General features: G+C 42.1%; 1 protein-coding gene across 1 annotated transcript in view; it reads left to right on the top strand.

The window, feature by feature from the left end:
• XNDC1N (XRCC1 N-terminal domain containing 1, N-terminal like) overlaps positions 1 to 27,662 on the top strand; it is a 103,726-nt gene that overhangs the window by 27,903 nt on the left and 48,161 nt on the right. The window contains exons 2-3 of the mRNA XM_063441605.1: positions 10,271 to 10,349; positions 16,148 to 16,286. Of these exons, the coding sequence (XP_063297675.1) occupies positions 10,305 to 10,349; positions 16,148 to 16,286 (184 nt within the window). The 5' untranslated portion in view covers positions 10,271 to 10,304. The remainder of the gene's footprint in view (positions 1 to 10,270; positions 10,350 to 16,147; positions 16,287 to 27,662) is intronic.

Genomic DNA, 27,662 nt, shown 5'->3' on the forward strand with positions numbered 1-27,662 from the left:
TTAGCAGAGATTGGCGATGAAATGGTTACGTAAAAAGTGTCAAACTAACCTTAGGTAAATAGCCTTTGATGTCTACTTTATATAAATATATACTATTGTGTGGCAATTTTGTTTTCTGTGATGGCTACGAAACCTATAAGACAAACATACCAACTTCTAAAATGGTTTCATATTGAAATTGTATTTTAGTCCTTTTATTTTGTGACCTGTAACTTTCAAAATAAGCTGAAATCTTGTACATATTATGTACTCTATAAATCAAGACACAAATGAATTGTAGATTATGCTAGCTTTAGTGTACCTATAATCTTAATTTTATTAATGACAGGAGGCGAGTATTTGCTTAAGTCTCTCTTTACTAGAACTCCACAGCAGCACAGAAAAACAACCAATCAGAAAAAAGTTAGGTACTATAAAACTCCCCTCCCCATGCATCATTTCCTCTTTCAAGCTGCGATAAAACAGAACGAAAAACAGAAAAAATAATGGGGAAGAAACAAAGTCCTAGATACAATGAATATGACAATGTCCGCCATCCGAGAAGAGCTGTCAAACCAGATAGTGTTGATGGACTGTAAACTGAAACGAGAGAAAAACAGAATCGAAAGGGTTGGTTAGCCAATGAAATGTACTCCGAACCAAACATGTAGGCACCCAGTGTAACAACCAAATTTACCTTAATATGAGATATCCCAACCCTACATATGAAAAACAGACATAAGAAACAAGTGACAGGTAGCAGAGACAACAAGCAGAGTTGCATACGTACCTGATAATCTAAACTATTAACATTGAACAAGGGAGGGATAAGAATGGGTGGGAAATACTCGCCTCCTGTCATTAATAAAATTAAGATTATAGGTACACTAAAGCTAGCATAATCTACAATTTTATAACATGACAGGAGGCTTCGTATTTGCTGTTTCAACGCTCAATTCACCAATCCAACGCTGTTTGTGTCGCTGGTACCTATTCCAGGAGATATCAGAGCAATCCCAATTGGACTTAACAACTGCGATAAACGACAGAAGACGGATCAATGAAGATGCCAGCCGACGAAGTATCTCAAACGCGGAAAAAAACACCCTACGCCGATAGATCCATTGTAAGTGGTGTTGCGACCTGTTTCCTAGCAGTCGGTCCAAGGGCTGGCAATCTGACCTATCAGCCATTTTCCTGTAGTTGTAAAAAGTCGAAGGTCATTTGCGGACTTAGGGTCGCAAGAAGCAAAACTGCCACCACGTCTCAACTCTTGATCTGTAAGGTGGCTCCTCCGATCGTGCCAGGGTCATCCGGCAATGTGGCCTTGCAGGTAGATCTCCAATCTCAAGGAATGCGCCTAAGTCCACCACCAATATCACAATAGAACCGAGTAGGATCTTTCGTTCCCTCCTGACCTACCCGGTGAGATGTTTCATCCGAGAATAAGTTAGTATGCAGGCAAGGGTGTGGTCAAACCAGCCGTATCCTAAGTGATTCCAATATTCCAAATGGACTGTGTAATCCTCGGCTGCGGTAGAGAAAAGACTCCCAAAGGATGTCCATTCAGGGTTCCGAACAGAACTTGTGTGGATGAACGGTGGTCGACTATTCTGGGAATAGAGAATCCCAGAGATATTCAAAGGGATGGAGTAGACCCTAGGACAAGGAATGTGAGTTTGAAATTGAAGTCAAAGTCTCCCTATAGAGGGGTACCTCCCTTCTTTGCTTGCGTTCTCCACTGCGCAGGCAAGGCGTAAAGTCCCTTCGCTCATGACAGGCGACTCCAGAGAGCAGATATAGTGAAAAAAGAAGAAGGGTCCAGCTTCAGCCGTCCGAAACATGTGTCGTCCTGTTAGAGAATGTCGGCAGCTCTGTCTGAGTCTGCTACCATCCTGAGCCGTACTCCAGCGGTAGGACGTGAACCGACTTTGGTGTCTGTGTAGGAGTTGGGGCACACCAGGTACCTCCATAGAGACTCGTAGGTCTCCTTGACGGTAGTTGAAAAAGTGGGTTAGTGCGAATCCAAAACAAGACGGCTCCCGTGAGGAATATATAGAGTATAGATGGAAGGCCCACCATCTGCGAACCCTGTTCACCAGGTATGTGCTCCGAGGAGATGGGGCAGTACTGCCATCTTATCCCAAGATCGTAATGACCGGGGAACTCAAGACAACCGGGGTTTCCGGTCATGCCATGCGAACCATGCATACGGTTTACCTTCAGACCGGGTAGTAGGCCTTCTCTAGTCTTGTTACCCGAGCAAGGCAGTGCCCGTCTGCTCCATGAAGGTGTCCGTATCTGTCATCTTGATATGAGAGAAACTGTCTGCGCAGTTTGTTCGTAATGGTCTGGGTATCCAAAACTGAAAGCACTTCTCAGTCTTATGTGGTACAGAATATACCAAACCCTGTACTCTCGTACTACCTGAGGCTCATCCATTAGCCATACCATCTCCAGGAGTGTGTGTAAATAAGTGGGAGTCTCCCCCTGTATACCTCTGTGGGTATTTCTCGCGTGTGGTACAGAGGTCCGGATCTAGTCGATCCATTACCGGAGATAAAATAGAGGGCTCCAGTCTAAATATGTATATCTTGCATGACCAGGCCGTCCTCCATAACGAAATCAGTAGCACCTACGTCAGATCTAATTGAATGCAGGAGGGACGCCCCTCTATGTAGTCATCGATGTCTTGTGTGATGAGCAAATGGTCGGCACTGTAGAGTGTCGAGTGTATGAGAGAGCCGCGCTCTCTACATATGTGATCGATTAACGTGATAGCGTCCGGCTGATAGCCTGAGCGGGCCGCGCCCATTAATAACCAAACGGTCCAGTCTACCTCCGTGACCGGTTCTCACTATGAGAATGTGTCCTCCAAACATGTCCTCTGTATCCAGCACAATATCTGGCCGAGGTTGAGGGAGGGCTGCGCCCTCTAATAACAAATCAGTGTCCGGTCCTGTATCTGAGAGTGGTTCGCTCTCTGTTCCTGAAAATAAAGTATCCCTGGATCGAGATGACGGAGGGCCGCACCCTCCTGTGGTCCAAACTAGAGTCCCAAGAGACTCAGGGTGACCAATTGTAGGGTACACCAAAATACTAATATCAGCATAAGGCTGATGGCAATCTAGGGAAAAACAACAATGAGAAAGAAAACTACCAACTGACCGCCCGGATCCCGTGCGCGCGCGCGGGGTCCAGGATGACCGTTGGTAGCCGGAGGAAAGCTGGAGACGTTCTCCGCAATCCACAAGCGCCCGGGAGGTCGGAAGAGGTCAAGTCAGGCCTCTCGACGACCCGAGCGAAAGGAAAAAGAAGTCCCGAAAAACGAAAAAATAACGTAGATAAGAGAAAAATACGTAAATTCCATCTCAGATAGAAGGCAAATAGCAGGCCGGAAGGTAAGACAGGTAAGCCCCACTGAACAGAGCCAGGAGCTAACCTAACGCAGGAAAAAACTACCGATACCTCTAAGGATACCGGGAAGCAGATACGGAGGTAGATGTAAAAGACAAGGAAAACACTGCGTTCTCCTGTAGGTGTCTGAGCATCGATCCTTGCCTGTGCGAAGTCCTCCTTGGAGATGTATGACCGGGTCCTGATAAGAAACCCTGTCCTTCAGGCATGAGGTTTAGGGCCTTCACCCTACCCACCATATTCAGATGGCCGTACACAGGTGTCCTCTTGGGTAGTATGGCGAAGGTGCTTGTCTGGACACCTGCCAATATCCCTGTCACTGGTGGGCACTGGCATTTCCTCAGTGACATTCCCCCAGGTCTGCGGCCTAAAAGGGGTTCGGCACCAATAGAGTAGGCCCGTCAGAAGGGCACAGGCCCAGCAGGCCAAACGAATGGACACGGGATAGTTGGCCAAGCAAATTGGCACGGACATAGCAGGCCATACAGATAGGCACCGACATAGCAGGCCATACAGATAAGCACCGACATAGCAGGCCATACAGATCGGCACCGACATAGCAGGCCATACAGATCGGCACCGACATAGCAGGCCATACGGATAGGCACCGACATAGCAGGCCATACGGATAGGCACCGACATAGCAGGCCATACGGATAGGCACCGACATAGCAGGCCATACGGATAGGCACCGACATAGCAGGCCATGCAGATAGGCACCGACATACCAGGCCATGCAGATAGGCACCGACATAGCAGGCCATGCAGATAGGCACCGACATAGCAGGCCATGCAGATAGGCACCGACATAGCAAGCCGTTTAAATGGGCACAGACACAGCAGGCCTTTAAATGGGCACAGACATAGCAGGCCGTTCTTATGGGCACAGACATAGCAGGCCGTTCTTATGGGCACAGACATAGCAGGCCGTTCTTATGGGCACAGACATAGCAGGCCGTTCTTATGGGCACAGACATAGCAGGCCGTTCTTATGGGCACAGACATAGCAGGCCGTTCTTATGGGCACAGACATAGCAGGCCGTTCTTATGGGCACAGACACAGCAGGCCGTTCTAATGGGCACAGACATAGCAGGCCGTTCTAATGGGCACAGACATAGCAGGCCAATCAATGGGGCACAGACATAGCAGGCCAATCCTGGGTTGTGTATTATTATTATGACATTATTATTAATATGTTATTTATATAGCGCAATCCAATTCCGCAGCGCTTTACAATGGGTATTGAATGAGTAATGGGGACCTCTGAGTTGGGTAGAGTTCCCAACAAATCGTAGATCCTCAGAGCATCCTGTGACATAGGGCCCCCAGACTCCAACCCTTTAGACAGCATAATACTGTGTTAATAACATATAACTGGGACTAGCAGTCCCTAAATGCCCAGCAGGCAATAGCGGTATCACAATTGTAATAGGTATAAACTGAAAATGTTCCAGTGAAAACTGCGTCCATAGAAACGTGACGTAGTGAGCAATACGTAACTGGGAATAGGGTATGCGCATGGGCATGCAGACCAGTCAGATTTCTACATCCATAGTATGCATCATCAGCATGCTGCCAGAAGGTTATATTACCCATGGTATAACATCAGGAATAGGGCAAAAATAATAGTCCAATTCTACAAGTCACAGAATCTGATGGAATTGAATCAGTGTCAGCATGGACTGGTCTCCCATACCAGTTTGAGCCATAGCCAGGTCTGCTTAGCTTTGTAGATATGCCATGTACAGAGCATAGCATGCTAGAGGAGTCTCCTCTCTGACTCCAGAGATGGATAGGCACTTATCTACTGACTATAAGCCTATTCACCAAATAACACTTGTTACTCGGCAATAAGCAGGTATCCCCTATTTGTAATAGAAACAAAAACCAACTGGTTAGCAGAAAAACGAATTCTGCTTATCCTTGAGCTCACTGGCAGACTGGCTCTGTATGCATAATGTTACAGAGCCAGAATGCCAGAGAGGAGAACACTGCGGTCCGGCTGGAGGGGGGGATGTGAGTAGGTGCACCCCCCTCTCGCCGGTCGGCTGCACGTGGCTCCAAAGAAGCCGGCCGCGGCGAGGCGGCCACGTGTGTGAGCTGACCCGGCCGCCGGGTACTCGCATCTGACCGCGAGTAACCCCGGGCGCCGGCATGCTCACACTGGAGCTCGGGGAGACAGAAAAGGCAGCCAAACGGCTAGTCTCCTGCCTCCCCGGGCAGAGCGCCCGTAGCCCGCGGGGGCTGATAGGAGGGCGCTAGGGAGTGGGGGGGGGGGAAGGGAAGAGGGGCAAAACCAAAAGGATCCCCAGGAAACCCCCCTAAAGGAAACATCCCCAAAAACAGGGGGAGCAATGAGGAAAAAAACGGGCAGAAGCCCAAAGCCACTAAAAAACAAACTGTAAAATATATAAATAATAAATATAAAAATACAGTATATATACATATATAAACAAGAAACATATGACTAAATCTAAAAACCGTAAATATATAAAAGGAAAATAATTATAAAAATATATAATAAATAACTAAATACAGAAATAAACCTAAAATATATAAAAGGAAAATAATATTATATATATAACTAAATACAGTATATACATATAAAATATATAAAAATAAATACACAATATGATAACTGAATAATATAAATATAAATCATAAATAAGTCAAAATAAATCCCAAAGCCACCCACTAGAAGCAGGAGGCAGTGGTACTCTGACCTGTACTGTCTGCAGAGCAGCAAAGAAAGAGGAAATGATGCATGGGGAGGGGAGTTTTATAGTACCTAACTTTTTTCTGATTGGTTGTTTTTCTGTGCTGCTGTGGAGTTCTAGTAAAGAGAGACTTAAGCAAATACGAAGCCTCCTGTCATGTTATAAAATTTATTTTGAATTATGTTTCAAATAAAAAAAACACCGCAGAAATGTAAAAACAGCCCTGGTCCTTTACAGTAAGAAAATTGAAAAATGGTCTGGTCACTAAGGGGTTAAAGTTACAGAGCAGGAGATAAAAACTCCTAAAGCAAGTTAACATCTGATTGGAAATGACATTTTTTTTTTCATACAGGCTGTGTCAGAGCCAGGGGAGGTGTGACTAAGGCTGCTTAACCCCTTATGACCGGAGGGCGTACTATTACGTCCTTTTAAAAGCGGCTCTAAACGCCGCAGGGCGTAATAGTACGCCCTCCGGTTTTTAGTAACTTACCCGGTCGCCGGCGGTCCCACGCCGGCGATCGCGGTTGGGGGGACTCCCAGGGAGCCCCCCGCGGCAGATCTTCCTCCTCCGGTCCCTCCCGGTCATGTGAGAGTGAGGTCCTTGCGAGGACCTCACAATCACATGGCCGGTATAGCTGGCTCAGGCATTGCCAGCAGGGGGACCAACTGTAATGACAGTTGGTCCCCCTGCTGGCTGGAAATAAAATTTAAATAAGTTAAACAAGTGTAAAAAAAAAAAATATATATACTTAGATCATATATATATATATATATTATATATATGATCTAAGTATATATATATATATATATATATATATATATATATATATATATATATATATATACACACACACACACATATACATACACACACATACACTGTCTAGGTGTATTTTAATATTAATATATCTATAATTATATATATATATTAATATCAAATTACACGTAGACTGATACTGATTAAATATATATATAATTATAGTTATATATATATTTATAAATAATATAAAAAAAATAAATATGTAAATACGTAAAAAAATAATTAAAAATAAAATATTAAATATATAGATGTGTTTTATTTCGTTCTAACTGTATTGTGATATCAATATATATATATTTATATCAAAATACACGTAGAACGAAATAATATATATATCTATATACATAAATATATACGTATATATCACTATATATATACCTATATATAAATAAAAATATATATATATATATATATATACACACACACACACACACACACACACACACACATATATATATATATATATATACACATATATATACATATATATACATATATTAATTCTACACATATATTTATGTAATAATTTTACATAATTAGGTATCCTAATTAATTACAATTAGCGGGACCTGCCTGACCACCCATGCCGAAAGTATAGGGAATTTAATTTGCTAGCACTATATTTAACCCTATAACTTTCCAAGACACCATAAAACCTGTACATGGGGGGTACTGTTTTACTCGGGAGACTTCGCTGAACACAAATATTAGTGTTTCAAAACAGTAAAATGTATTACAACCATGATATCGCCAGTAAAAGTGATGTTTTTTTAATTTTTCACGCACAAACAGCACTTACACGGACGATATTATTGCTGCAATACTTTTTACTGTTTTGAAACACAAATATTTGTGTTCAGCGAAGTCTCCGAGTACAACAGTACCCCTCATGTACAGGTTTTATGGTGTTTTCAAAAATTACAGCGTCAAATATAAGGCTTGTGTTTCATTTTTTTCACATTAAAATTCGCCAGATTGCTTACGTTGCCTTTATGACCCTATGGTAGCCCAAGAATGAAAATTACCCCTATGATGGCATACCATTTGCAATAGTAGACAACCCAAGGTATTGCAAATGGGGTATGTCCAGTCTTTTTTAGTAGCCACTTAGTCACAAACACTGGCCAAAATTGCAGTTTTTTGCATTTTTCACACACAAACAAATACTAACGCTAACTTTGGCCAGTGATTGTGACCAAATGGCTACTAAAAAAGACTGGACATCCCTTATTTGCAATACCTTGGGTCGTCTACTATTGCAAATGGTATGCCATTATAGGTGTAAATTTATTTCCTGGGCTACTATACAGTCTCAAAGGCAACGTAACCAATCTGGCGAATTTCAATTTCAAATGTAACGTGCTATATTTGACCCTGTAACTTCCCAAAACACCATAAAACCTGTACATAGGGGGTACTGTTTTACACGTAAGACTTTGCTGAATACAAATATGTGTATTTTATTGCAGTGAAAGCAAACAGTATTATGACATTGACAGTTAAAATGTCATGTAGAACTAAAAGAAATAAAAAAAAATCTTATTTTCTCCCATTTTTTCATATTAAATTATGTTTCATAGCTAAATATTTGATATTAAATGAAAGCCCTGTTTCCCCTGAATAAAATGATATATAATAAGGGGGGGTGCATTTAATATGAAAGAGGTGAATTACGGTTGGACGGACATATTGCGCAAATGCCAGGTTTTGTTTACGTTTTGTTTCGTTCACAACTTGTACATTTGGCTGCGGTGTTAAGGGGTTAAACAGAAAACGTTATAGAACTCCTAAACGGCAGAATATTATTATTATTATTATTATTGCGCAGTGAGACTACAGGGGCATTGTCAGGATTACAAGTCGATCCAGCGCGCAGTACTGTGTCACATCTAGGACTAAGGATAACGTATAACCGGACCTTAGAATAGCCGGACTTTACGTCTCCAAGAATAGTCAAAATACTTGCCAAGATCAGGGACACAGAATCAGATACAAAGATGAGAAAAAAGCCAAAAGTCAAGGATACCAGAGAAGTCAAAACACAGCCAAAGTCAAATACCAGAAGATCAAGAACACATGATGAATGAAACCACAACAGGGCAATGAGCAAGAGGAGAGCTGGGTTTAAATACCCCTCCTGTGGATCCGATTGGCTGTAACCGACCTTTGACCCCAAAGGCAATTACCAGGTGTGCATGATTGCTGCTCACCACAAACCCACCTGTGGATTTGATTGGCCATGAACATTACCTTTAACCCCAAAAGTAATTACCAGATTTCCATGTGCGTGATTGCTGCTTGGCACAACTTTTCCTGTCAGGACGGTAATGTTGCTCGGCACAACTTTTCCTGTCAGGACAATAAATGCCATTTACCACATTTTTATGTGCGGATGAATACGTGAAAGGCCAAATCTGCTTTATTAAGCCAAAGTTGTTTTGATGCTTATAGTGTCCTTTTAACTCTCCAATGAAAACATTGCTCTTCCTGCAAATCTGTTGTATCTGTTTTTAGATACCCCCATAAAGGTATAATTAAAAGCATGCATGTTTTCATTGGGGTATATCTACTAAATAGCTATTTTTATTGTGGCAGTGCTGACCCATGCAATGCTGAGATTTTTTTTTTAGCTATTTATCCATTGGCAGCTAGAGCTTCCAGCAAGCAGATAGTACCGATTTCTATCATTTGCTATCAAAAGCAAGGAATCGATAAATTGCGAATGTGAAACCTATTGGATGAATTAGGTCCTAATTTGCTTTAGAACTGGTGCTTTGTAAATGTCCGGATCCTATACTTTATATAGACTTCAGATGGGAAAACTACTGGTTTATAAGTAGACACTGCACGGTGCAGATCCGGTCAGGATGACAAACAGAGCTGGCTTTATTAAATATGCCGATCCAATAAATAAATGTCCATAGATCTATGTGTAGAGGGACTTCTATATGATTAGCTCCATCCTTCATATAGTTTAAACTTCAATGTAAACTGGACCTGGTTGGATAAAAATACTGACACTTTTCAATTTATGTTAAATGTTTGTGATTTTAGTCCCTCTTTTCTAGATACATAATATGCAGTTTATTTACTAAAAAAAACCACACAATTTGTAATTAACCGCAAACCAAATTGCACGTGTTGGGCTAAAGTACCAAAGCTGTAACTTTTTGCCTCTATGTTGCAGTTCAGTTTTCTATTCCTGACAATGAAGTGTTTGAATAAATCCAATGTGTCGTGTGTTTGCAGTATTGTATTTTACTCTTTACAATTAATGTGTCGAAAATGAGTTACTGCAATTTGTTTCAATGAATATCTTTGTTTTTTGGAATACAGATAACAAGCTCCTGGTGTATCTACAGATCAGCAAATGGCTCCAATTAAAATCCAGCATGTAGTGTCCTTCAGCTCCCAGGTAAGTTATCACCAGATACCACCACGTCACAATCACACCCTCCATCACCACTTTCACCACCTGCATTCTACTCATCACTGGAGGTAACAGATACCACCACGTCACAATCACACCCTCCATCACCACTTTCACCACCTGCATTCTACTCATCACTGGAGGTAACAGATACCACCACGTCACAATCACACCCTCCATCACCACTTTCACCACCTGCATTCTACTCATCACTAGAGGTAACAGATACCACCACGTCCCAATCACACCCTCCATCACCACTTTCACCACCTGCATTCTACTCATCACTGGAGGTAACAGATACCACCACGTCACAATCACACCCTCCATCACCACTTTCACCACCTGCATTCTACTCATCACTGGAGGTAACAGATACCACCGCGTCACAATCACATCCTCCATCACCACTTCCACCACCTGCATTCTACTCATCACTGGAGGTAACAGATACCACCACGTCACAATCACACCCTCCATCACCACTTTCACCACCTGCATTCTACTCATCACTGGAGGTAACAGATACCACCACGTCACAATCACACCCTCCATCACCACTTGCATTCTACTCATCACTGGAGGTAACAGATACCACCACGTCACAATCACACCCTCCATCACCACTTTTACCACCTGCATTCTACTCATCACTGGAGGTAACAGATACCACCACGTCACAATCACACCCTCCATCACCACTTTCACCACCTGCATTCTACTCATCACTGGAGGTAACCGATACCACCACGTCACAATCACACCCTCCATCACCACTTTCACCACCTGCATTCTACTCATCACTGGAGGTAACCGATACCACCACGTCACAATCACATCCTCCATCACCACTTTCACCACCTGCATTCTACTCATCACTGGAGGTAACAGATACCACCGCGTCACAATCACATCCTCCATCACCACTTTCACCACCTGCATTCTACTCATCACTGGAGGTAACCGATACCACCACGTCACAATCACATCCTCCATCACCACTTTCACCACCTGCATTCTACTCATCACTGGAGGTAACCGATACCACCACATCACAATCACACCCTCAATCACCACTTTCACCACCTGCATTCTACTCATCACTGGAGGTAACAGATACCACCACGTCACAATCACACCCTCCATCACCACTTTCACCACCTGCATTCTACTCATCACTGGAGGTAACAGATACCACCACGTCACAATCACACCCTCCATCACCTGCATTCTACTCATCACTGGAGGTAACCGATACCACCACGTCACAATCACACCCTCCATCACCACTTTCACCACCTGCATTCTACTCATCACTGGAGGTAACAGATACCACCACGTCACAATCACACCCTCCATCACCACTTGCATTCTACTCATCACTGGAGGTAACAGATACCACCACATCACAATCACACCCTCCATCACCACTTGCATTCTACTCATCACTGGAGGTAACAGATACCACCACGTCACAATCACACCCTCCATCACCACTTTCACCACCTGCATTCTACTCATCACTGGAGGTAACAGATACCACCACGTCACAATCACACCCTCCATCACCACTTTCACCACCTGCATTCTACTCATCACTGGAGGTAACAGATACCACCACGTCACAATCACACCCTCCATCACCACTTTCACCACCTGCATTCTACTCATCACTGGAGGTAACAGATACCACCACGTCACAATCACACCCTCCATCACCACTTGCATTCTACTCATCACTGGAGGTAACAGATACCACCACGTCACAATCACACCCTCCATCACCACTTTCACCACCTGCATTCTACTCATCACTGGAGGTAACAGATACCACCACGTCACAATCACACCCTCCATCACCTGCATTCTACTCATCACTGGAGGTAACCGATACCACCACGTCACAATCACACCCTCCATCACCACTTTCACCACCTGCATTCTACTCATCACTGGAGGTAACAGATACCACCACGTCACAATCACACCCTCCATCACCACTTGCATTCTACTCATCACTGGAGGTAACAGATACCACCACGTCACAATCACACCCTCCATCACCACTTGCATTCTACTCATCACTGGAGGTAACAGATACCACCACGTCACAATCACACCCTCCATCACCACTTTCACCACCTGCATTCTACTCATCACTGGAGGTAACAGATACCACCACGTCACAATCACACCCTCCATCACCACTTTCACCACCTGCATTCTACTCATCACTGGAGGTAACAGATACCACCACATCACAATCACACCCTCCATCACCACTTTCACCACCTGCATTCTACTCATTACTGGAGGTAACAGATACCACCACATCACAATCACACCCTCCATCACCACTTAAAGCTCTCTGCTTATTTTTCTGGCTTTTGTTTTATCATTCTTCTCACTTTTCAAACTCTGTAGTTCTTTTCATTTTATGCTTCCTTCCTCTAATTTCCATTTTACTCTATCTTTCTTTCTCTAGTTTTTTTTTACTGTCTCGATGCAATGGTAAACCTTAAGCAAAACCTAAACTAAAAATGTACTGACCAGGTTACTCACTAGTCTTTGCCAAATTAGAAGCAAATTCCCCAAGCTATTTGTTCAGCGCACAATTTGACAAACATTTTGAATTCCCAGTGTGACGGGACATTGTCACTGAGTGCCATACCCACATGTTCCCCCCCTCCATTTGTTCAGGCACATTGGACTTGGACTCTAGACGCAAGGGGGTCCAACTGACTTGTTGCAGGCCCGTCGCGGGTCTGGCCATAGGTTTTTCTATTTCTATGGGGAGAGATATGTGATGGATGGCCTGATTTGTTCTCAAGCTTGCGGCGCCATTTTGGGACTGTTTTAAATGTGCCTGTATATGCAGCTGTGGGTCAACAAAGGGGGGGGGGGGCAGCAGCTCTGTAAAGTATAGTTAAGTGAAATGTATTGCTTGTCTGTGCCCCTCCCCCTCTCCCTCCCCTTTCCTGTCACAGCAGGGCGTTGTCACAGGGACACTGCCAGCCCAGTTTGAACTGGCTGCTTTGTCCCTTTTCCATCCCCCATCAGGTTCTTGGGATTGAAACCCCTGGTGTATTGTGTTGGAGACCTCATGTCTCCATGCCTGTAAAACCATGTGTGACAAAATTAATAGAGTTCAGTTTGTGTTGTACTCCCAGAGCTGTGGTTCGTCCAGTTACTGGGGGAAATGGATACCTGCTTGTTGTAAGGATTCCTGAGCGGCTGTAGGAAGGTAATAGCGGAGGTAACTAGTAGGGTTCCCCGTGGTCTGCTACACCCAGCAATCCAAATGTTGGTAGTTAAACCTGTGAAAACTGAAAACGCATTACAAAATATAGGCCAAAGCAGTTATCTTAGAGGATTTAGGGAATTTTTCCAATTTGACTATTTTGGGCATAACCTTTGCAATTCCTTTTTGTGAAGAAATCCCTCTTTATGTGTAATATTTCTTCCATATTCATTCGGTAGATATAACTACCATCTCCTGGCTCGTTAAACTTCAAAGAATGCTTCAATTGAACCCTCTATCTGTGCGGCCAGCGTTCATACTACCGAACGCCACGTGGCTGAGAAAACGGCGGCCATATTTTTTCAGGCGGACAAAGGCAGCGGGACTTGGTCGTCGAGTGTCTGGAACTAAAATCGGACACTCGACTTCCCGAACACCGGTCTCAACAAGCGAACGCTGGATCACTATTTCCCGAATAGGTAAAAGAGCGCTATTCGGTACTTTTGTGCATTCGAATGAGGGGAACAATCGCTGCTAAGAGCCAGTGGAATTATTCGTTTTTTGCCACTTAACTGAATAGACCGGCAAAACCACCCAAACTCCTGGAACTATTTTGGGCAGCCACCTTGCGGTTAGCCGGTCACAAAGGACTTCCACACTTTTTGAGAACCCCTGAACCGATCTGGGTGAAATTTTAATATGTTGGTCACCCAGATCGGGGGACATATTATTTGTGGGGATACCCCATGTCTAAAGGGGTGTTCTGAATATTGGGGAAAATTGTGATTTTTCTGCCTAGAGATAAACAAGTTATTACTTTATCAGGCTTGAGTATCTCCAGGGCTAGGGGAGGGAATTGTATGTTTGTGCTGGGTGTGTTTTACTGTTTTCCTGTAACTGATTGGTTATACTGTGTCCCTCCCTGTGGGATGTCCCCGATCATGGGGACTTGCATAAAAGCCTGTGTGTGGTCATTAAAAGCCAGTTCTGTTGTACCCTTCTTCTTGACTTCGGCTGATGTTTGGGGATTCGTATGTTTTATTAAGGGAATCATCTTGTAAAGCTATTTGTATTTGTATGGATTTCGTCTATTCCATCTACCGAACTGAGAGCTATACTCACTGATGCTCTGGCGGATCGGGAGGAAACTACCGAATGCGGATTGGATATACTAGGTTTCCTTACACTGTTCAGTTCTCACAGAGCTATTCACTTAATTTTTAGTTTTCTAGAATTCAAAGCAAATCCAAAAGAATTTAAAATTTTACACCCAAAGAGTTGTATTAAAGGGACACTCCACTGCCCACATACAAAATAAATACTGTTTAGTAGATATACCAACAATGAAAACATGCATGCTTTTAAAGGGACACTCCACTGCCCACATACTAATTAAATATTGTTTAGTAGATATACCAAAAATGAAAACAGGCATGCTTTTAATTCTGCATTTTTTCATTGGGGGTATATCTGAAAACAGAGTTATCTTGTCGGCTACCTTTGGAAGCACTTCCCTTCTAACCTCGCCCACACTTTCTCTGGCTGTCCAATCACAGACTTCCCAATGCAGCTCAATGAGAAGTTTTTGCAAGACAGGTGCTCTGGGCAATAGCTGCCTTTTGAGTTCAGGGCAACTAAGCTAAACAGACAAGGAAGTAACATTATCTGTTGTATGCTTAAACAGCCATGGGGTATAACCAGTATAAAAAGGGTCACTTTCTATTGAAATCTTCACTATTTCCAAAATAAAATAAATAGGTCACACTCTTCACACGTAAAGCTTTTTAGCAAAGCAAAGTGCTTTAGGGGTTAAGAGTGTCCCTTTAAGTCAGCTATTTTAATTTTCGCTTTTTTGAATTCCTGACAATTCACTTGAGAATTGCAAAGAAACTTCTAGGCTAAAGCAGGAGAGTTAGGGAATTATTTCTATTTGACTATTTTGGTCACACATTTGCAAGCACTCTGGTAATTTCCTTTAATTCACTGTTTAGTGAATAAGTAAATTCACCTATTTACACAGTGACAAGTTATACCCCCAGCAATGACTAGGTTGCAGATAGACACGGTCCGTTAACCATTGGCTTCCGTGGTGCTTGCTTTTTTAGATCTTTGCTGCAGAATTGTTGTTTAGGACAGAGCCCCCCAGTGTGTTTCACCCATGGAAAATGTGGGTGAATATTATTGTATTTGGGTTATAGTGTGTGGTCGAGATGTAATTGACCGGTGGGTTTTTTCAGCAGTAAATAGCAGCTGCAAACAATGTATGTGAATATCCAGGAATGATTATTGCTTGACATAAAACTGGGCATAAAGGTGCAGGAAATGGCCGAAGTTGTGACTATCGAGCATGCTAGAAAGAAAGCATTTTCCTAACTGCTAGGTAGCAACATATTCATGAAATAAAACCATCAAGATGTTTTTCATAAAAATCAGGCTCACATATCTCCTATTGTTTGAGGCCACTCTGTCTCCTTCCCTGTTTGCTCTCTGCCCTGTGTTGGATCTAATTGTGCACTTTCTCGTTTGATTTTTTTTGCTTAAGGATCCCAAGCACCCAGTGGACAATCTGCTAAATGAGAGCTTGATCCATCCCTGGCTCAGCTGCCCGCGTGACCGGAGTCGACAGCTGAAGGTGGACTTACAGCTGGAGAAGGCCTCTCAGATCACTTACATTGATATAGGTAATGCAGGAAACTTTATTTACGGCACCTAACACAGTATTTAAAGGGACACTATAGTCACCACAACAACTACAGCTTATTGAATTTGTTCTGGTGAGTAGAATCATTACCGTCAGGCTTTTTGCTGTAAACACTGAATTTTCAGAGAAAATGCAGTGTTTACATTACAGCCTAGTGATAACTTCACTGGCCACTCCTCAGATGGCTGTTAGAGATCCTTCCTGGGTCATGGCTGCCTAAAATGCATCCAAACATTCAGTGTCTCCTCCCTCTGCATGCAGACACTGAACTTTCCTCATAGAGATTCAATTCATCTCTATGAGGAGATGCTGATTGGCCAGGGCTGTGTTTGAATTGTGCTGGCTCTGCCCCTGATCTGCCTCTTTATCAGTCTCAGCCAATCCTATGGTGATTGGATCAGGCTACCACTTCTGCTGATGTCAGCAGGCAGTGGGCAGGTCAAAAGGAAACAAGGAAAAATCCAGCAGCTCCAGACTTGAATACAAGTAAGATTTTACTATATTTAGGGAGGCATGAGGGGACCAGGGTGGTTAGATGGTGGTTTTAACCCTATAGGGTCAGGAATACATGTTTATATTCTTGGCCCTATAGTGCTCCTTTAATTCAAGATTTTTCTTGTCTTGATGTCAGAAAATATAGATTTTATTGACAGGAGGCGAGTATTATGCATAAACTTTCTTTACTTAACTCCAACAGCAAAGAAATGTAAATAAAGTTTAGTGAACAACAGAAGAAAAAAAAGTCAAGTAACTGATGTGGAATATTTATTAGTAGCCAATCAGCATCCAGCATAGTCTATGAATTGAATAATCCCCAATCTTCTTCCTCTTTCGAGCTGCGACTCTAGAAGAATAGTCCAACCGAATAAATTCCCAGGAACGGGTAACACAAAAAATAATGTAAATTCCAAACTGGATCAAGCTGAAATACAAATAAGAGGGTGGGTTAATGGGAGGGATAATACTCGCCTCCTGTCTTTAAAAAAAAAACCTATTTTTCTGAGATCAATACCAGGAAAATCTTGAATTTTATAACAAGACAGGCGGCTCATATTTTGTATGTTGAAAGCTTAACTAAAGTTGATAGTATAAAAATATATAATTAAATTACAGAATAATTTTTGACACATGAGAGTTAGGCCTAAAAGAAAACTTTTAAAAGTAGATTCCGAAGACCAATCTGCACCTTTTAATAAATCTGATAAAGAGCCCTCGGCTTGGAAAACCTTAGTAGCCATAGCTCATCTGGAACAGTGAGCTCCAGATCTAGAGATATAGAGATATCAATACCTGCCGTAGACATAGTTTGTCTTACCCATCTGGCTAAAGATGTAGAAGAGACAGGGAGAAAAGGTTTACGAAAATAAATGATTAGTTGAGACACATTAGAGTGTCTTATAGAAGAGGTTTTAAGTTCACAAGTTTGAAGACAATTAACCACACATAAAAGAGGATGATCAGGAAAAGAAGGATAGAAAACAGAATGCAGATTAGTTTTAGTACGTCTAACAATAGAAAATTGAACACCATCCAGTGTATATTGTCTATTATTTAGGTCCAAAGCCTTAACATCGGAAACTCTTTTGAAAGAAATGAGACAAAGTAAAACAGTGAGTGTAACCCCTTAAGGACATGTCATGATTCCCTTTTATTCCAGAAGTTTGGTCCTTAAGGGGTTAAAAGAAAGGAATTTTAACGATAATGAATCATTGTCATCCCAAGATTCTACTAATTAGAGAACCAGATTGACATCCCAAGTAGAATTATATTTAGGGCATGGAGGGGATTTGAATTTAATGCCCTTTATAAGTCTGCATACTAGGGGTGGTTTTTCCCACAGGAAATGAACGATATACATTAATAGTTCGGTATGCTTTACTGGAGTCAAATAAAAAAGACAAAAGATTTAGGATATTTGGTAAATCGCAACAACGGGATCCACAGCCCATTCCAAGCACCAATTAAGCTAAATTTTCCAGACTGATCCGTTACTTGCACGGTAACCTGGTGCCCATGCTTCTCAGAGTATGTTTCGAGTTAAATCTGAAAACTCTCTATGAGGTTCGTATGACCCGAGATGAGAGATACTATTAAAGGTAGTTGGCCTGATATCACCAGGGGATGATCGCGCAGAGAATCCCAACGCATTTGTATGAGTCTTGGGTAATCTATTAGCATGCTGAGAAGTTGAAGTAACCAAGGCCGTGATGGCCAGTGGGGAGTTATCAATACTAGGGTTGATTTCTGAGACTATGCCTTCAGAACTCAGAACCCAAGAAATCATCCCAAACAATGTAAATGCATAATTGACTCCGTTCCTCCAACATTGCGGAAAAAGCATTTCGATCTAGTGCAGGGATAGGCAACCTTCGGCACTACAGATGTTTTGGACTACACCTCCCATGATGCTTTGCCAGCATTATGGCTGTAAGGGCATTGTGGGAGATGTAGTCCACAGTATCTGGAGTGCAGAAGGTTGCCTACCCCTGATCTAGTGCTTCTGGATCTGGACGCCAGCTGAAAAATTCTTTCAATTGGCGGTTGAGGAGTGATGCAAAGAGGTCGTACCGGAACGGACACCATAGGGAGTACAGACATTGGAAAATGATGGGATCAAACATCCAATTGCTGTTATCTAGCAGGAATCAAGAATTCCAATCTGCTATTGTATTGGAAAGGCCGGGAAGATATTCCACTATGTTTCGATTGAAGCAAAAGTGCCAAAAATCTTTGGCAATATCCGCCAGTTGTTTGGATTTTGTGTCTCCTAAACGGTTCACAGATTGGACCGCTAAAATATTGTCCATCTTGAGTATGGCGCAAATTGGATTTTTCTGTTCCAAAACTTCGCAAAGCGAAAAACCCTGCCATGAGTTCCAGGCAATTTATATGCATTTGTGTCTCTGTCAGAGACCATTTGCCTTCCGTGGAGTTTCCTCCGCAATGGGAACCCCCACCAATCCGACTCGCATTGGATTCTATAATTAGATCCAGGAATGTTGTGAAAATGGCTTTCCCGTTTCACGTTTGGACATGATCTAGCCACTAGAACAGTTCTATTCTCGTATCTGGAGTTAACGCGATCTCGTCTGAATATCAAAGACCATTTCATAAGTGTTCTCTCTTTAGCCTTTGGAGTTCACGGTAGTGAAGAGGGGCCAGAAATATCGCTCGAATTGAAGCTGATAATAGGCCCACAATTCTCACTAGCGATCTGATGGAAATGAGTTCTTTGTTTAAAACTGATCTGATCTCTTTCCGAATTGTCTTCAATTTCCTTGATGGAAAATTGAGAGTAGCCAATTTGGAATTTACAAAAAATCCCAGAAATTCAATTTCCTGTAAGGGAGTTAAAATGGACTTTTCATAATTTATTACTAAGCCAAGACTCATTAAAAGGTTCAACGTCCATTGAGCATGCGTTTGAAGAGTATGTAAACTATGTGACATTATTAGAATATCGTCTAGATATATAATCAATCTCACTCCTATGCTCCGAAGAAGGGATATTACTGCTTTAAGTAATTTGCTGAAACACCAAGGTGCAGAATATAAACCAAAAGGCAATGATTTGAATTGCCATTTCTTCCCTTCCCATATTAGCTATTAATAATTCTGACAGGAGTAGTGAATAGGTACTGTGAGGTACGCATCTTTCAAATCTATTTTTATCAACCAGTCGTTGACTATTAACAAATCTTTGAGATAAATAATGCCCTCCATTTTAAAATGATCGCATCTGACAACATTGTTTAGATATTTTACATTTATGACTGGTCTGTGACCAGCATCCTTCTTTTTTACCAGGCATATATTGCTTACGAAACATGGAGTGTTCATGGGAACCTGTACAATGGAATTTTTTGACAATACATTTTGTATTTCTTGGAGTACCAGAGTCTGGTCTTGACTCGAGAATTTTATTGGGAAAGGTACCTTTGTTTGTACAGGATTTAAAATAAAATCTATTTTGTAACCCAGAAGGGTGTTTAAAATCCAGGCATCGGTTGTGATATGATTCCAAACATGGAATTAGTCAGTGAGTCTGCCCCCTAACCTTTCTTGGGAAGAAGGGGAAATTTTCATACTCACCAGATGACGATCTGAAATGAGACATTCCTCTATGTCCTCTGGATCTCCATGGTCTGCCACGAAGGGGGAAGAATGGAGATGTTTGTTGTGTATTAAAATAGGATCTGTTTGCTTGGTATGTGTTCCTTGGAACCTGTCTATTATGATGGAAGCGACTTGAAGAACGGTTTTGTCCTCTTCCAGCCCTTCTGAAAACCATAGGGTTGAAAACTTTCTTCAGTGAGGTGTGAGCCTTATCTAATGAACTGAAAAGGTTGACATGTTTATTTATGTCTTTAATAAAGACTCTCCAAATAGGAGATCTTCTGCAGCTGGCCCTGCTTCTGAAGTGGCTAGGTTTGTTAAATGCGGATCAATCTTTAAGAGAATTGATCTGTGGCGTTCAGTAGTTAGAGCCATATTTGCATTTCCTAAAAAACACACAATGCGTTGTGTCCATCCTCTAAGGATATCAATATGTGGGGCATTCCCAGAAGCAGCAGCTTGCTCTAAAATTTCAAAGATTTTTGCCACTGGACCAGAGATATCCATTAAATTATCCTGGCAGGATTGTAAGGACCTGTCGAGCCCTTTGTTGGGATTCTTCCCTGTTTTTTTTAAGGAATTGAACCAAAGTAGGGTCTAAATCAGGGGTCTTCGTGACTTTTTTAGATAAAGTCGGTCTAGGACACTTGGCCCTCAATTTATTTCTGGTTGCTTGGTCATAGGGTTTCCTTAACCATAATTCAAGGTGTTTGGCCATGTTAGCCATAGGTACCCATTTGGCTAAACAGGTGTCTTATATGGTCAGGATTAAATTAAGGTTTTCCTGACATATCTGTAATAATGTTCTGATCACCTGTCTTATTGGTATGCTCAGGTGCCTCAGAATATGAGGAATAATTAGAATCAGAGTCTGCATCAGATTTCTCTTCTTCAGAAAATGAAGATAAATCGTCAGAGGAGGTTTTGTAGGAGTCAGGCTTGCTCCTGTGCATGGCCTTCCGAGCTCGTTTGTCTTCCTCGCGAGCAGAGGGTCTATTGAGTGATTTACTCTCTTCAAGTTTGCATCATTTTAACTAATCTTGAGCCAGAAGGTAATTCATCAGGACCGTCAAAACAGTGCTTGCACTTCTGGGTGGCCTTCCCAGACCTCCTGAAACCTTGCGCCAAATTCCTCTCAGACGCTACAGATGACCAAAATTGGTCAGTGGGGGTATTAATTGTCTGAGTCTGTGAAATAGGTATGTTGGACTGGCTGATAGCCTGAGCCACAGATTTAGCAATCGCCTCTTGCATAGAGGACATGGCACTAAATATTGCAGATGAGACAGATCTACTGACAGATAAATCAACAATATTCTGTAAAGAATCCTCTGTGAAGATTTCACAATCATCCGCAGCACCAGGTCTTGGTGACTGTGCAGGAGTTTTCCTTAGAACTCATATTTCTAAATTCTGCAATCAAGTAACTTATATAAATGTAATAAAACATATTGTAATTAAGTAACAGTAATGAATGGTAAATAACAGAATAACCTGAACAGGAACAAATAGGATGAGAAGTAATATTTTCCTGAGGAAATAAACAATGTCAGTATAAGAGGTTCAGCTGAGGTGATGTAAGCGGGCAATGGGCGGGAAAACTAGCTGACAACGAAATAGTTGTGAAAACCCATGGGAAATGACGTCAGCGTGAATCTGAGGGAGATTATGCGAATGGAATGGTCGAACGGGTAGAAATTTATAATGGGAGAAATTCAATCCACGTTCGTATTGCGCATAGACTGAAATCGACTACAGTAAGTGAGCTTCATATTGTGTTTGGGAAATAAATACGAAATTTAATAAGTGCAAACAAAACGTGCGTTTGGCGAACGGCAGTAAGAGTATTAAAGGAACACTATAGTCACCTAAGTTACTTTAGCTAAATAAAGCAGTTTTAGTGTATAGATCATTCCCCTGCAATTTCACTGCTCAATCCACTGTCATTTAGGAGGTAAATCACTTTGTTTCTGTTTATGCAGCCCTAGCCACACCTCCCCTGGCTATGAGTGACAGAGCCTGCATGAAAAAAAAAACTGGTTTCACTTTCAAACAGATGTAATTTACCTTAAATAATTGTATCTCAATCTCTAAATTGAACTTTAATCACATACAGGAGGCCATTGCATGGTCTAGCAAGCTATTAACATAGCAGGGGATAAGAAAATCTTAATTAAACAGAACTTGCAATAAAGAAAGCCTAAATAGGGCTCTCTTTACAGGAAGTGTTTATGGAAGGCTGTGCAAGTCACATGCAGGGAGGTGTGACTAGGGTTCATAAACAAAGGGATTTAACTCCTAAATGGCAGAGAATTGAGCAGTGAGGCTGCAGGGGCATGTTCTATACACCAAAACTGCTTCATTAAGCTAAAGTTGTTCAGGTTAATATTGTTATTATTAAGTAGTACCCTGGTGGATACTAAAGGTTACTGTTCGTCCGGAGCCCAATTAGGCATCCCGTATGTGTGAGGTAGTAAGCCGGGATGCTGGATAATAATACAAGTATCGCTAGAGTGCAAGGTTCTGGTCAACCAAGAGATTTTCGTAATAATGTCCGAGGAGTCAGGGTAACCTTGAGGTGGACGGGGTAGTGTCAGACCCGAGACCGATAATAGGTGTCAGTAACCTTTAGTATCCACCAGGGTACTACTTAATAATAACAATATTAATTTTACCTTTGAAAAGGAACTATTAGGGCAAACATTTATTACATACCCTTCCTTCTTCCTTGTCTCCTACCACTTTACTATACCTGGTACCCACGAAGGCACCATTCTACCCTCCCTGTACTAAAACTTTCTGCTTATCATACAGATATATATACAACTAATAGGGGGCTACTTGGTATCTTCTACTGATTATCTAACACCGGCAACCATAGCCAATTATAGTAAGGTAGTCGAGTAAGGATACTTTTTGTCTCGATTTTACAATTTTGTTACCACCTTGGTCTGTCCGACACCGGCAACCATAGGTCACAACAAGTTAGTCTAAGAAACAGGACTAACCTGTGATACTTAAATTTAATTACCCGTACACTTTGCCTTACATCGGCAACAATGGGTAACAACCTCGACCGTTACCTTTAATGACCATAATTTTTATGGGTATGTATGCTTAACCTGGAGGGAGGCACACTGTAATCCGACATTTCTCTAGTCGGTATACGGCTTACCCCCTCCACAAAACCGATACCCGGCCACTCTTTTCTCACTCACACTGCCCATTAGGATTGTATATCCTAGTAAATAAGTTCTATTTTAGTTACCAGTGGTTTGAGTTAAAGATTGGTCGGTGGCACTCTCTATGCCAATACATGGCCTTCCTACTCTCCAATTGAGATTTCTTTGGGGACATACTGACTCTATGTAGGACATCGGTACTGTTTTATCTAAATAACCATACGTACACTACTACTGTTACCACGAGATATTTGATATCCCTTACTGTCATCTGCCACATCTACTGTTGGGTTACTATCACTTGTCACTACACTGATCAAAGTTATCATTGTGGTACCAATTACCAGCATATAGATTAATTGCGGCACTAACAGTACTTGCCAAGCCTTATGACATAGGGCACCAATAGTAGTTACATGTATTATTTAGGTGTTATTTGACACACCAATCTTTCCTTTTCGTGTGTGTCTTTGCACTCTCCTCTTTACCTTTTTCGTTAAATTGGTTCTCACCATATTTACCCCATTTTATTAAAGGGTATTTTAACTGTTCATTACCTATTGCATATGCTGCGATCTATATTTTATAGGACAGATTTCTCTCTTTTTTGTTCCAATTCACTATTAGGGTTACCCCCTGCTCTGTCCTTATCATCGATTGGCCACTCCTATTTCTTTTTATATATATATATACACACACCTCGGAATACAAAGAAATGTGAGGAAATGTATAAATATATAAATCATAAATATGGAAATGTATTAATAAGGGTTAAATAAATCAATTGGAATAATTTTACTGATAAAACACTTGTAATTAACTATAGCAAAATGTAACAATATGAATATATATGTTACTTATCTCCACTGGAGCAGCAAAGAAAGTGGAGGAAGATTGGGGATCATTCAATATATAGACTCTGCTGGATGCTGATTGGCTACTGAATGTTCCACTTCAGTTACTTGACTGTTTTTTTGTTTTTTTTTTAATTCTTTATTTTGGTTGTGCACAGATTGAACAAACAGCCGGTGTGTGCCACAACAGCGACATCCGGTAGAGTAGGTAAACAGTGGTATAACATTTTATGGCGTTAGATATACAGGCACATTTTTATGTTATTTGAAAACAGTAGTTCAGGATCACGTTTGATTTTAACTATGGTAACGTATTACACATGTCATGGAAAAACCGATATAGAAGTAACATATGCTGGGAACATGACTTGTGCTTGAGAGTGTACATAGAGTGTTAAACAATAATAAGGGAAAATTTACTGGACAACGATATACATGACTAGCGCATATGTGTTAATGATTAGGGCAACCGAATATTGGATCGCTAGAGTCAGGCACAGTGTTAAGAGGACATACAGACAGGTCTAACCACAGGCTGAGTGAACCTATTGGGACATACAGAGTTAGTTGCAGTGTGGTTCAGGTTAATACGAGTCGTCTATAGAACATTCTACAGTGTATAACAATATACTTGTCGCTACGACCAAGAGATTACCTCGCTAGTTATATGAGCAGGCTGGAACATTTCTAGGATAACATACAAGGCAAGATATATTTCTTCAAAGACATTGGGACATGTTTGGTTTAACTGTGTTAACAGTAGGAGGAGCAGGCCCTAGTCGCTGAATAACTAGTGTATTACAAAATACAATTTCTGAAATAGGTGGATATTAGTCGCTTATTTTACGTATTGTGTGGCCTATCTGAGCTAATGATAGGGAGAACAGGCTATATTTGCTTAACGGCTATCTCGTTGCAGGACGTCAGGTATGTGACTGTTAGAGATTGGTCTCACCGTTTAGCAACATGTGGTTTGGTATGATTAACGAGTTTACATACTATGTTTAACTAAAATTCATGTTGCAGGCAAAACCGTACATATTAATCTAACATTCCACTGTGGTGTGTAACTCAGCAAATATGTTGAAAACAGTTTTGCCATCCTCCTAATTACGGTGGATTATACATTTTAGTGAGTAGTAAAACCTGGCATCAGCCTGCGTATGGTTAGTGATGAGCATGCCAGACTGCTCAAGCATATTATAAGGTTATTGCATTTAAGTATATATCCAAGGAGGTACATATGTGAATGATGGGTTGCCAGGCATGCAGGCTAGTTGGCATGGGAATGGCCAGTAGCAAGCTGTGTAGGGACACAACCAGAGGGTGTGAGAGGGTGTAGTGACAGTATGTTACTCAATGGGAGAGTCTCATGTTGATTGTTCCGCTTATCCTTAAAAAAAAAAAAAAAAAGGGATGTAAAAGGGATTAGTCCAAGAGAGTCAATAGGGCAATATAGCCGGGTGCACTGAGAGTCTGTGTTGATGCTTAGGCCTCAGTTTGTAGTTTGTCCAGGCCTCAGTCTGTAGATATCTCTGTGTTCAACCGATGCCTGCTCTGCTGAGCCGCTGGCATCGTGTATGAGCCTCTTGGGTGCTGGGTGTACCTTTGCGGCAGGGTAAGTACCCCTTCAGGATGTTTCCTCCGATAGGTTGTGGCTGGGCTCTCTGTCTGTTCCGTCTGCCAGTAAGTGATCTCGTTGTGTCTAGGTCCGGTGCCACGTGGTGGTGTGTGGGTAAGTGAGTTTGGGTGCCCAAGTTGGGGTGAACTGTCTCTGTCATAGTCGCTTGTCTGTGCTTGTGTGGGCGAACACCCGCTTGGAGTACCTGTAGTGGAGCGCCATAATAGCGTCGGCGGGTCAGCGGTCTGATCCACATGGCCACCGCCCGTGCCGCTTGGAGACTGGGCATGCCCCTGCTGCACTGAAGCTTGTAGAAGGCCGCACAGAGCCTGTCGAGGGCCTCTAGGGAGGAAGGCAGCACACCCTTGCTCGTGGCTCCCCTCTGTGGATCATGGCGGGTGGCCATCTTGGATGTGCCTGACTGCTCCTTGCTGCTCCCAGCTGCGAGCGCTTGATTCTGGTCAGCCTGTCCGGTCCGTCCAGCTAGTAGGACCGGGATATCCCCCACCGGTCCAGGGGGGGGGGTTTGAAACCTGCTCCGTCGTCGAGGTGATCCGGTGCCGGAGAGAGCGGCCGCCTCTCCCCAGCTCCGGCCTCTGTAGGCCGCATTTGCCGTCCCGGTTTTCTGGCTCCTACGAGCACGGAAAGGGTCTCGGTGTGCCCAGGGGTGCACTCCCGACTTGGGTGTTGCACCCTGGTGGTTCCTTGGGCTATTCCGCCCTCGATTTTGCCGGTTTTCTGGCCCGGGAAGCAGGAGCTCGAGTCCCCTGCGTCTGCTTAGGTCGACGGCCAGGCTCCGCCCCCCCTACTTGACTGTTTTTTATTCTGTTGTTCACTAAACTTTATATACATTTATTTGCTGCTGGTGTTAAGTAAACAAAGTGTATGCATAATATGAGCCTCATGTCTTGTTATAAAATCTTTTTCTTATAAAATCTTTTTTTATTTTTATTTTTATTTCTGTATTGTTACATTAAATGCTTTTGCAGCTTTTTTTTTTTTTTAAATCAATCTGTAGTTAAAGGGACACTATAGTCACCAAAACCATGTCAACTTAATGAAGCAGTTTTGGTGTATAGGTCATGCCCCTGCGGTCTCACTGAACTATTCTCTGCTATTCAGAGGTTTAATCACTTTGTTTATGCTGGTCTAGTCACACCTTTCTGCATGTGACTTACACAGCCTTCCTAAACACTTCCTGTATAGAGCCATCTAATGTTTACACTTCCTTTATTGCAAATTCTTTTAATTTAAAATTTCTTTGCTCTGTTGATAGCGTGTGTTTGATAAAAGTTCAATTTACAGAGCAGGAGATACAATTTAATGTAAAGTTAACACCTGACTGAAAATTAAACAATTTTTCATGCAGGCTGTGTCAGTCTCAGAAACAAAGTGATTTAACTCCTAAATGGCAGAGAATTGAGCAAGAATTGAGTGGTGAGACTGCATGGGGCATGATCTATACACCAAAACTGCTTCATTAAAGAACACTGTAGGCACCTAGGCCACTTCAGGTCATTGAAGTGGTCTGGGTGCAGTTTTCCCTTTTGCACCTAGTTCTGCGATGTAAAACATTGCAGTTC

This window comes from Pelobates fuscus, chromosome 1 (assembly GCF_036172605.1).
Source record: "Pelobates fuscus isolate aPelFus1 chromosome 1, aPelFus1.pri, whole genome shotgun sequence".
Taxonomy (NCBI): domain Eukaryota; kingdom Metazoa; phylum Chordata; class Amphibia; order Anura; family Pelobatidae; genus Pelobates; species Pelobates fuscus.